The 12321-nt window shown below is 39.9% G+C and overlaps 2 protein-coding genes across 4 annotated transcripts in view; one reads left to right on the top strand and one right to left on the bottom strand.

Annotated features, from left to right (window-relative positions):
- Window positions 1-8215, top strand: part of LOC108573054 (protein phosphatase Slingshot) — a 192697-nt gene extending 184482 nt beyond the window's left edge. For all 3 annotated transcript variants that reach the window (XM_017935414.1, XM_017935415.1, XM_017935417.1), the window contains 3 exons: window positions 1899-2168; window positions 3147-3703; window positions 5837-8215. In XM_017935414.1, the coding sequence (XP_017790903.1) occupies window positions 1899-2168; window positions 3147-3703; window positions 5837-7899 (2890 nt within the window). In that variant the 3' untranslated portion in view covers window positions 7900-8215. The remainder of the gene's footprint in view (window positions 1-1898; window positions 2169-3146; window positions 3704-5836) is intronic.
- A 1606-nt stretch (window positions 8216-9821) lies between these two features.
- LOC108573013 overlaps window positions 9822-12321 on the bottom strand; it is a 4868-nt gene continuing 2368 nt past the window's right edge. The window contains 2 exon segments of the mRNA XM_017935370.1: window positions 9822-10363; window positions 10462-10724. Coding sequence (XP_017790859.1) covers window positions 10202-10363; window positions 10462-10724 — 425 coding nt within the window. The 3' untranslated portion in view covers window positions 9822-10201.

Below are 12321 nucleotides of genomic sequence, written 5' to 3'. Positions count from 1 at the left end.
GTTTAAGTCAGCGGAAGGAAAAGGCCAAATGTCCGGAGTGGGGCATATGCGACCCACGCGGCACGGAACGTGTTAATGAATCCGCCATATCATATGTAACGACCTAATAGTTTGGCTCAGAAGAGAGAGAAGAGAAAAGAAAAATAGGAAGGTTCGTATAATTTATAAAAAAAAAATGTAGAAACAAAAGTTTGTCGATAATCTTGTTTCTCGAAGCCTGGATATTTTCATCGTACACAATGTCTAACATTTTTTAATACTTTCAAATCCACTTTAGTGTCGAAATAACCTCAAGCTCCTCCTACGTTCGACATTATTAATTCGTTTAAAGAGCTTTCATAGCTTGGTGTATCGTCACCGGTCACTGTTGGTGCCGGTGTTTGTTTTGCGCTAATTTTGCAAGTGAACATCTGAAATCCCAGTGATTACTGTGACTTTGAACGAGGATGTTAATTGGCCAACGAAGCGTATGAATTAGTCGCTAAACCGGTTTCTATTCTGGAAGAACGTGTTCATCGTTTGTGCAAACTACTGTAAGATTTTAATACAACAAATATTAGCTAACGCGAATTTATGCAATGTTTAACCTTTGGAACTTTTCTTGACTCGTACTGTGACAGGTGGCAAATAATATACATATTACAATTTCGTAAAGAAATACTTAGAATTAGGGTTGAAATGAAAATCTCAAAAATTAAATTCACATTTGTAACATTTTATGCACGATTCGCTTCGCAAGTGTTTCAATATTGCAAAAAAATTAAACAGTTTAAGATGAAAAGTGCATTTGCTCGGATTTTCGAATAAATTGTGGTCTTAACTGAAACTCGTTTAATCTCGAAAGAAATTCCAATTAAATATGTTTCATATGCTGTCATTGTCGAAAGTTGTAATGTGCACACGCTAATTGGCAAGAAGCACCGAAAAGTAAAAACACGAAAGTTTTAATCACGATAGGAAAAAAAATTGACGGGTTTAAGTACATAGACGTTTAAAGATCGCACGGATACTTTTCGCGGCATTCGCTAAAGCGTTGCCAGCGAGACGAAGAACCGATCAAGGAACAGCTGGCCGTCGACGCGAATTTAACCTGGTGCTTTGCCAAAGTCGGTGGTTTGTTGACGTATTTCTGGCGTTCCTGATGATAGCTCACATACGAGCGGGACACACCTTTATTGCTATCCTTCAATTATTTCCAGTTTCTGCGTTTCTCCCCCATCTGCTTAAAACATGAATCTTGCAGCAGGAAATCGAGCCAGTCTGTCTAATTCGATGGAAAAATTGCTCATAAAAATGAAACTGAAACTTCAATCTCGTATGACTTAACCCTTTGCGGGTCTATGATGAGTCAGACTCGATATACGAATTTTTGCCTTCGGGTATCGTACTATCAGGATAGATTGTAAATTATAGTAAACCATTTCTTTATGCACTGATATTATACTGAGACTTAATATTTTATAACTAATAAATATTAAACGCAAACTACACGATACAGCCCGACAGTGGCCGATTGAGTGCAGATTAACTGGACTATTCGGACCGCAAAGGGTTAACACTTAAGGGGGTATTTTCATTCGGAGGGGTCGAGAAATTCATTTGTTTTTGTTGTACTTTCGTAAAGTGTAACACCTTGAGAACGTGTTCCCAAAATTTTATTATAGCGATTCGAAAAGAACGCACCAAGTATAAATATACAATAAAAATCAAGAGTGTATATCTTACAAAATACAAAATACTGAACAGAGTAAAGTAACTTCGAAATGGCATTCCCTGTATTCCCAAAACACTACGCGAAATAAAATTCTTCTACGTTAAATGGTTCACGGGCAACCCTTAACCTCTGTAAATTATATTTTTTTTTTTCTAAATACGTACTTCTCCCTTTACCACGACAGACCCAGAAAAAGGGACGAGACTGAACGTGTGATCCGATCGACGTTGAAGGAGATCATGATGTCCGTGGACCTCGACGAGGTAACCTCGAAGTACATTCGAGGTCGTCTCGAGGAAGACCTCGACATGGATCTTGGGGAGTTTAAGCCATTCATCGATCAAGAGATGCTCACCATTCTGGGTCAAATGGACGCGCCGACTGAAATATTTGACCACGTTTACCTAGGAAGTGAGTGGAACGCGAGCAACTTGGAGGAGCTCCAGAAGAATGGGTAAGTTCCTTTCTTCTCGTTATTACCCTCCTTATTCCAGTCCTTTGAGCTTTTTCAATGCTCACCGCCTAATGCATCACCTTTCCACAAAACTGCTATGCAAAGTCTTGAACCGACTTATCGACTTCCTGAATGACTTTACATTAATATAACATTCAGCAGATTGAGATTTCGAATGGAAGCATTTTCAAAGCACTTGTAAAAGATACGAGAGATTGAAATAGACTTTTTTGCAAAATTTTAAGCCTTTGCATTCAGACAACGCAGCAACGCCAGTGAAGGATGCTTATAAGATTCAAAAAGTTTCGCTATGTCGATCGATGTATATCTTTGAGAAGGTTTGCACTGTCCATTTTACGTGACAATCGTAGCTACTCGTAGCTTAGGGTAGACAAACCTATTTCTTCTCAAAGATTTCTAACTCACTCTGGTATTTTTCAAACTTCCTATTAACATGATTTTAAGGAAGTCGATTTAGCGTTCGCTTAACACGTTCACTGTCACGTTGGTCACCTGTGACCGGAGATTGTTTCCTCCATGGAACTACGGTGGTCATCGGTGACCGGAGGGCCTCAAATGCTTGGAAAAATTAAAGTAACATGAATGTTGTCGACTAAAATTTTCGAACATCATAGCTAACTAGACATTATTGTAGTATCGGGGCCTCCATACTCAAATAGGAAACCGACCAGGGAAAGTAGAGAGGGAGTAGCTGGTGTAGTGCGCAAAGCCTCGGCTTGCTAACCCGAGGGTCCCGAGTTCGATTCCCGTTGGTTCCCTTGAAATTTTTCTGTCTTGTTCCTACATTATTCTGAATTAAAAAATAATAATAATAAAGCATAATATAATACTGTGCTTAGAATAGTGAAAAATTTTCTTGTGTCCCACTGACGTGGCAGTTAACGTGTTAATGTCCTCCATAAATATTACCTACAACTTCTTCGTGAATCTTTTCATACGAGCTATTGTTGCCTGCAGTGTCAGGCATATCCTGAACGTAACTCGGGAAATCGACAACTTCTTCCCTGGGATGTTTACGTATTTAAACGTGCGCGTTTATGACGACGAGAAGACCGACTTGCTGAAGCACTGGGACGACACGTTCAAATATATCACGAAGGCGAAGAAGGAGGGTTCGAAGGTGCTGGTACATTGCAAAATGGGAGTATCCAGATCCGCCTCGGTGGTGATCGCGTACGCGATGAAAGCGTACAATTGGGACTTTTCCCAGGCTTGGAAGCATGTGAAGGAGAAACGGAACTGCATCAAGCCGAACAACAGCTTCCTGATACAGTTGGAGACCTATCAGGGCATACTGGACGCGATGAAGAACAAAGAGAAGCTTCAGAGGTCGAAGTCAGATACGAATTTGAAATCTCCCACCTCGACGAAGGATCAGTCGAAGAAAGAGCAGAAAACGGATAACATAGACAACGGCTTGCAAAGTGTTTCGGGCTCTGAACTGAAGAAGACCAGCCAGAGGCCGAAAAGTTGGTCGCCGAACGTAAAAATTAGTGACACCATGTTGCCTTCTGGTACGTAGCATTCTTCTAGTCTTTCGTATCATCATCGAAAATTTTCCTTTTTCTTCCTTTGCTGAACAAATTTTCTTATAATGAACTTTATGGTTAACGAGCTGATTATAAAAATTGTTTTATCCCGCGTTCAATTATACTAATAGGATCTAAACACGTCTATACTGCTTCACGTAATTAACGCATTTGAAATATTTCTGCTGATATTTATCGTCTATAGTGAGAAACAAGAGATTTTGGATTATTTGGTGTAATGAAATAGATATGTTACAAGCATAAATATTGTTTCTTCAGGCTTTCTTTATAAAATTTTAACGTCTCCAATCTATGCACTTAGAAAAACACAGTGACACAGATTTAATTACTGCACGTGCTATTAAATAGTCTCCTAAGTAATGCAAAAGTTCTTAAAGGAGATCCAGATCCGCCGATATACAGGGTGTCCCAATTTTTTCCGATCAAACTTTGTCAATATGTTCTATAGGTGTAAGTAAGAGAAAAATGTTATATAAACATAGGTCGTTTGAAGATTTGTTAAAAATTTATAGCAAAAATACGAAATACGAAATACGATTATTGTTGTAACTTTTTAATAAAGCTTCAAACGACCCATGTTTATATAACATTTTCTTCTCGCTTATACCTATTGAACGTACTGAGGAAGTTTGATCAGAAAAAATTAGGACACCCGGTATATACAATAATCCACCGATCCATTATAAAAGGAATCTAGATGTGTCAGAACCCAGGGGGACTGCATGGCGATATTGATAAAGACATAGAAGAATCATTTGGGTATTTTATTATCTGATAGTGATGTAATTGCTCCTGTAAGAACAAATTCAAAATCTAAGATGGAATATTTCATATCACATTTAATTTTCGAGAAATTTAATTTGAAAAATTCGTTTGATACACGTATAATTGACTGCGTTTCAATTCAAAACATGTCGTATTTGGTTTTGTAATTGGTAATCAAAGATACATGGTAAACGAGTCGTTCACTTTTTTATGCCTGCATTTCATTAGCATAATGATTGTTATTTTATTATCCATTGTGTATTGTATATTTTCGATGCTCGAAACGTTGTCACAATTCAAAGGGAGTGATTCATCTACTCTGTAGCACGGATATTGTATTAGAAAAAATTACCTGCTCAAAAATCAGCATTATTCATATAAATAAAAGTATTCTGAACAGTTTCGTTGAAACAAGGTGTGTAAGAAAGCGTTGAAAAGAACGTTGATAAAACAGTGGTGAAATGTAGTCAAGAATGGGAGAAAGTACATCGAAAGTTAATAGTTTCAAGCACGCTTTTGTATTCTATCTTTTAAAAATATTGAAGAAACTATACATTATTTATGGAAGAATCTGACTTTACTAAAAACTTTGCAGATAAAATATATTCAATGTTTCGTTTGGTGCCTTTTTTCACAAACTTTTCACGACTTTATCGATCAGAAACAGTCGTATCTTTTCAGCTATATAATTCATCTGATAAATGGAAAAAGGTCATACGAAGATTCGAAAAAGTCTCAAAGCTTTGCAGATAAAATATATTCAATGTTTCGTTTGGTGCCTTTTTTCACAAACTTTTCACGACTTTATCGATTAGAAACAGTCGTATCTTTTCAGCTATATAATTCATCTGATAAATGGAAAAAGGTCATACGAAGATTCGAAAAAGTCTTCGATTTTTTGTAAATCAGCATCGAAGTTTGTGAAAAAAGGGACGAAATTAATTTGTACACCTAATAATTGTTCAAGAAACAAACTTAAAATTGAAACGTCATATAGTATTTCCAAATTAAAGCGCATCGTGTTTCGCTAAACCATTTCTTATCGTACACCAAAGAAAGGTGCAGCTTTGATCTAAAAAATAGCAATAATCTCGAAATTTCGCAGAAAAAACATCGTAGAACATAAAACGTTCTATACTTGAAGCATTTTATTCATATTTTCAAAGTCGGAAATATTTGAAGTACGCAAGTGAAGCAGATCCTTTTCTATGTCATCGTTAAACATTCTTAATTCTGTAATTTGTCGAATTCGTAGTATCGTAGAAATAATTCTAAATACTCGTGCACTACTTCGTTCACCGAGCTATAACGTAACCCGTTTCTTTCTCGCAGTTCCCCTTTCACAATCCCTCGAGAGCATCGACAAGTCAGGGAGCACGGAAGTAACCAGGGAGGACCTTCTTCGTTCCAGTAACCAGAAAGCCAGTATGCTGCAAGAAGCGCGGAACGTGTTGATGCCATGCGGCAATGGACAATCGTACAGTGTGTCGCAGAACAAGATCGTTCATTTGCCAGGTCCCTCGCCCGACGTACCAAGCGTGAAAAATCGCATCAGCAAGTTAGAAACGCAACAGGGCCAGAGGAGGAAAGGCTTGGTGCTGAACCTGACGAATCAGTTCGAAGCGGTGAGCAGCAAACCTTCCTCCCCGAGTTCCGATTCCGACGGCAAACCTCTTGCGCAGAGTCCGATCTCCGGTGTGAACGAGAACGGGCTTGGCGCGCAACAGTCGTCGTCGGAAGTGTTGTCGAACGCCTCTGTGAAACAGGACGTCTGGGATCCCGGCGAGAAGCGAGGAAAGAAAACGGAAATCGATAGTAATAGTGAATGTCTAGTCTGGACTGCATCATCGTCCGATGCAACATGTACCAATTCGTGTATTACCGGTAAGACTAACGGGGAAGTGAGTGCGGAAAGTGAGTGTGTTGCGACGACGACGACAACCGTGTACCCTAGTAACACGTTGCCGCGAAAAACAAGAAAGGACGGAGATCCGTTCAGTACGCAAGTCGATCGTGTGTTTGACCGGGAGGAGAGGCAAGGAGAGCCGGTTACGAGAGACTCTCCGAGCCGGCAGAGCTCTTGGAGCAGTTACGACAGTGCCGTGGTTTTAGACAACAACTCAGTGCACAGTTCCTGGGCCACGCTGCCCTCGAGGAACAGTTCCTGGGGTTCGTACGACATGCGACCGTCGGACTTGCTCGGTTCCAGTGGTCTTTTTCCTTACGACAAGGAAGAGATACCTTGGCACCCGGGCACCGTGAAACGTACCAAACAGAAGCTCGAGGAGAACACCACTTCTGGGACTGTGAAACGTGTGTGTACGCAAACCTCCGTCACGGATGACAAGGATAGACTGCCCGTCGAGGAAGAATCGTATAATCCGGTGTTGCTACACCACACCGCGTCCCCGACACCGCGAAGAAGGGATTCTTCGCCTAGCCAGGAGCACAATTTGAAGGTGGATCCTGCTAGAAACTCTCCGAGTCCTATCAGAGGAATCGTCATCTCTCCAGCGGCGATACGTCAAGATGGGAGGCTGTCGACGAGCGCGCCAGCGCCGTCTTCACTTTCCTCGGACTCGGATCTACCGTCGTCGTTAAGGTCTTGCAGGTCGGAAAGCGAAACTTCGAGCCCGTGTGTCGTGAACACCACACAGTGTTCCTCGGTGAAGCACCACAAGATGGTCCTGGAGAATCTGAGTAACAAGTCGATATTGAACAAACGTTGCCTGTCTGTGGATGACTCGCCGGATGCCGAATGCCCGCGAAGTACCTCTGGTATCGTGAAGAATCTCAAGAAGGAGTTCGAGGCGAAGTCAACGAAGCTGGAGAAGAGTCCGGAGAACAGTTTCGAGAACGATTCGTCGATTTCGGTCGGTCGACCGAAAAGGGACGTGAAGATCAGAAGTTTGCCCTCGTCGCCGGTGATCCCCCATAACGAATCGAAGATTCAAGCCTCGTCCGAAACCAAAGAGAAAGTGAAATCGAACGACACAACGGCGGCGCCTACGCAGGATAGCTCGGAGGATCGGTCGGTCAGGGTTCTGGTAGGGAAATACGAGGTAAAACCGACCGACTCGAGGAAAACCTCGGAGATTCAGCTGCGCATGCACAAAGAGAAGGATTGGGAATCGTCGATAGACTCGCAACACACAGCTAATAACAAATCGAAAGTTACTCCTGAATACAGTAGAAGGTCAGCGCCGATCATGATCAACAATCACTCGTCGTCCCCTTTGTTTACCGAGGTGCTGGAAGCACCTGGCAGGCCACCGGTTCCCTCGGCTGGAGTTGTGGCAGCTAGCAAGAAGCAACAACAGCACGGCAGAACGCATCCTCTTTCCAGGCTGCAGGTCAGGCCTAGGCACAGCAGTCCGGTTTACAACACCATGTAAAAGGGAAACGTTTCTGTTTTTTCTCCCATTGAGTCAAATCTGAGCGCGCGTACCTGAATGCATGGGTATGTGTTGTCGTGGCCACGATGTGAAACTGTGTGATCTCTATTGATGCCAACAAGTCGAGGGTCGTCCTTTTCAAAGCGTCGATGAGAAATCGACGAGGACAGGATTTATATAGAATTCACTTCCCACCATCTTCGATGTACAATTTACTGTTCGCGAGAATGTCCTATACTTATATATATATATATATGCTTTGCGACGATAAGACAGAGCACCAGAATTTTTTTTCGATGTTCCTTCGAACGAGGATGACGCACAAGCTTCTTGTATCTTGGTGACAACGCATTATTCCATGTCGGAGAATAAATTTATTTACTAGTTATTCGTCTTCGGTAGTTTTAGGTATGTTACGCAATAAAATCACCACGATTTGTAAGATTTAATTCGGCATCGCTGCGAAATGTTAGTTGATATACATTAAAGAACGGATCGTTCTCGAAATTACGATTTGTGAAAAAACTTGGCTAATAATTGATAACAAACGTGAATGTTACGTATTCGTCTTGTAAAAAGTATTTTCGTATAAAAAATATATTATACTGCGTATTTTAAACGATTTGCTGAAAACTAATTAAAGGGCGAAAACGATGAATATTTTAAACGGCGCATCGATTACAAGGAATATCGAAAAGATATACAAGTGCCTTGTCCTACCGTCATCGACTATATACATATTTGTAATAAGGCACGTTCAAGGTCCTTCAACGTTTTATGTTCCTTCATCGTCAAACGTGTCTTGGCCTGCTCTTAATTAGTTCAATTACTTTTTTAAGCTGGAAATGCAACAATTCTAAGAAGACGCGAAAACATTGTTATTCCTACGACGTGTCGTCACCTATAGACCTAATGGGCTTGGAATCAAACGTGATGTGTTGTGCGCGGGAGCGTTGCGCAGAAGTTGGAGCCAGCGTCGACCGTGAAAGAAGATGGCGTCGGCTCGGTCAGGCTGTGAACGAAAGGTCCGGGCCCCGCGTGTACTAATATGCTGGCTCCTCCTTCTGCTGTTCGCGTTGTGATCGCCGAGACGTAAGCGAGACAGAAATTCTGTACAAAGAGACACCTCGGAACGACGACGTGTAACGTTAAGCTGTACTATTTAGTATTTTAGAGCGAACAATGTGATTAGGATGGTGCACAGTATGCGAGGAGACGAAAGTAGCGATACCACCCCCTTCCCCCTCTCTGTTCCTCAACCCCGGAGGAACCTACCATCGAATCGTTCGAACGATTCGACCGGCCCGATTCTTTTCCGACCAATCATTATCGATTCTTCTACTCTCTTTGTACTCACTTTGTATATCGTGTGAAAAGCTTCCCCACGTGCGATCCGAATTCCTTTCTTACTCGTTTCCTGTTCGTTTTTTCTTTTTTTCTTTTCGGTTCAATCGTGCCGTCCCATACTCTTTATCCCGTTTCATTTTTGTCCGTGCTTGTTTTCCTTTTCGACCAGTGACGGCGATTGTTTATCGAAGATTTTTACCGCAATTACAACCGGAGAAAGTACAATAAGAAAACACGGCTCGATATCAGCGTTCGTCGTTCTCAAACATATCATCGGACCGTTCCTTTTTGTTTGTGTTCGCAAAGCCATGTCGACCAATTTTATATTACACCCTTGATGTTAATGATGATAATAATGATTATGATGATGATGATGATGATGATGATGATGATAATGATGAATGTGAGGCTCGTTTTTTGATAAGATGCACCGCGACGACTGTGTGTGTGTAGAAATATATTTTATTACTGAGATAATTTTGCGAATAATTTCTCATACGTTCATTCTAATCGCTGTTGTCTCTCGGACAGAGTATTCGAGGTGAGAAACGATCCTGAGAGCGAATGCTATTAAACTGTAACACACTGAATTAGAATAAAACAAAAAGCAGAATGTTACATCGCTAATGCTGTGAATTACGTTTAAAATTTAACACGAAATGGATTGTTCGCTATTTTCTTTAAAACGAAACTACCATAGAGGTAGTATTCGATCAAAAGTAAATTGAAAATTTCTCTTCTAACATTGGCTCCGTGACAGATGTAATAAACAAATCCACGCACGGTTCGAATTATTATTTTTCATGTCCATACGTTTACCATGAATTATCATATCGCAGCCGGGTGAACTACAAAGAGAAAACACATATTCGCTTTCGTGGAAAAGTTTAATCGTTAAAAACACAGCAAACGATCATTTTGTATACACCACTTTGAGGCCGAAGAAAATCACCTGTCAACTGGGTTGAGCGTCTATCTCGAAGATCTGCCTACCAGCGCAGAATGCGAGCTGTGGTACCACGGAGATGGTCCTTGTTTTTTTTGCGTGTTTCGGATTCACTAGGCCAGTGTCCAAGCTGTATGTGCCACCGCTTACATTCCTGATCATCGCCAACGTCTGTCAAACGAATAAATCGTCGTCGTTGTCGTCGTCGTCTCCGTCATAACGAATGCTGCGTATTAAAATTGAATCTGGATGAAAGATCGTTTACTTACGGCGTGGGATCGCAAATCGACCACTCTGAACAGATTGACATCCGTGCCGCCGCAAGCGAGAAACATGTTCGACACGTATTTGCCACAGTAGAGCAGAGAGGAATAGCTGTCGGGCTCTAGAGATACGAGCAGCTTTCCGCTACCGTAGTCCCACAGCTGGATAGGATTCTCCCTTTGCCAGGCACACGACAAAATCTGTTGGTAGAAATTGTTTGTTAATAAATCACCGTTACGTCTGATTCCTAAGTAGAACGTTAGGATGTCTAGTGTATTCTTTTAGTAATTTGTAAAGTTTCTTATTCGATGGACCCTTTTGTTTTATTTTATTTGAACACCTTTCATTTATACGTTAGGTACGAAAACGTAAGTGTTACGTGCGAAAGCAGTGCATGTTAATGTTTTATCCTTGAACGGCGAAAGTTGGGCCAATTTGACCCGCGATACAATAGAAGCAGAGAATTTCGATTTGACTCGACGTATATTCGCGTCTTCAAGTTCAATTCGTTGGAATTCCTCGTTTTTCCATGTTAACATAAGTAGGAGTTGTTTCGTTCACGAATCAAACAATATTTCTCCCTCACATTTTATACAATTACGTGTTTTTCACTTAACGCCTCTGCAGGCTGTACAAGTAAATGTCTTACTTGCAATAATATCGATACAATTTATAAACAGAAATAACCAAAGTCTGATACGCCTACGACATGAATACTCATTAGTAATAAATTACTTATCAGGAGTGTCTGTATTTCTTTCAGTAGAATTGTAATTTATAATTTTGGAAACTGAAGGCAGACTATAGCTGTTCTATGGACGTTTCAAGGTGAACCTCGACCTTGAAACTTCAAAAATAGGCTACAAATTCAGAATCAAATTTTTTTCTGCAAAAAATTTTTCTTACTACTTCTCGAATTGTTTGAAAAATATGTTAACAATTGTAAGAAACATCGCTATCAATAAGAAGCAAAGTTAGATTAGGTTAAACTAGTTAGATGCACTTTTAAAAATATCTTGACCAAATTGCAATTTGAATTCTCGAAATGGAAAAACTTATATCGAAACAAAACGTACTGGAAGTCAATTTTTTTACACGCCTTATGCGGATTTATTTCGGTTAAACTTGTATCACTTTGTCAATTTTTTAGATACCTTTATCTTTTACAATATCTACATTTTTAAAACTATTTACATTGAAAACTTCATTTTGATTGATGCAAATTTTTGGTTAACCAAATCAGTTTGTCTCACTAATGTGTACATAAAAGTGTGAACATTAGTAATTACATTAATAAATAACTCGAAATTACAAATTAAAAAAGGAAAGGCGAAAATAAAATGAAGTTATAGCAACATTTTTTAACGCGGAAGATAAGGAAAATAAACAAAGAATGCGATATTTTAATAGCTTACATGAAAAATTAATTTATGTACAACAAAAAGTGAGTACTTTCGCCTAAAGCAAATATGCAATTTTTATACAAATTTTAAAAACATAAATATTTTCTTCTTTCCTGTTTCTCTATTTTAGGTAAAAAAAAAAAGAGCTATAGCTTGTCTTAGTTGTCAAGATCATCCTGAAAAGTTCATTCTAATCATTATCTTTAATCCATTTTTTTAAGATGTACAATACCTACACACACAATGCTCACATACATACACTTGAATACATAATCATTACCATGGAAACATGATTGTTTGTATTTAGTTGAAAGAAAACAATTTCATTGTCATTTCTAAGCGAGACCAAATCGAGTCAAACTGACCCACCATTCACCGGACAAGAATTAACAATTGTATAATATGAATCGCTTAATGTTATGAACGTTCACTGTGTTTCTTCGAAAAAGCAAAAAAAAAAAA

The sequence above is a fragment of the Habropoda laboriosa genome, unplaced genomic scaffold (assembly GCF_001263275.1).
Source record: "Habropoda laboriosa isolate 0110345459 unplaced genomic scaffold, ASM126327v1 scaffold89, whole genome shotgun sequence".
Classification (NCBI taxonomy): domain Eukaryota; kingdom Metazoa; phylum Arthropoda; class Insecta; order Hymenoptera; family Apidae; genus Habropoda; species Habropoda laboriosa.
The sequence above is the reverse complement of the archived record's forward strand: the minus strand, read 5'-3'. Positions and strand labels throughout refer to the sequence as shown.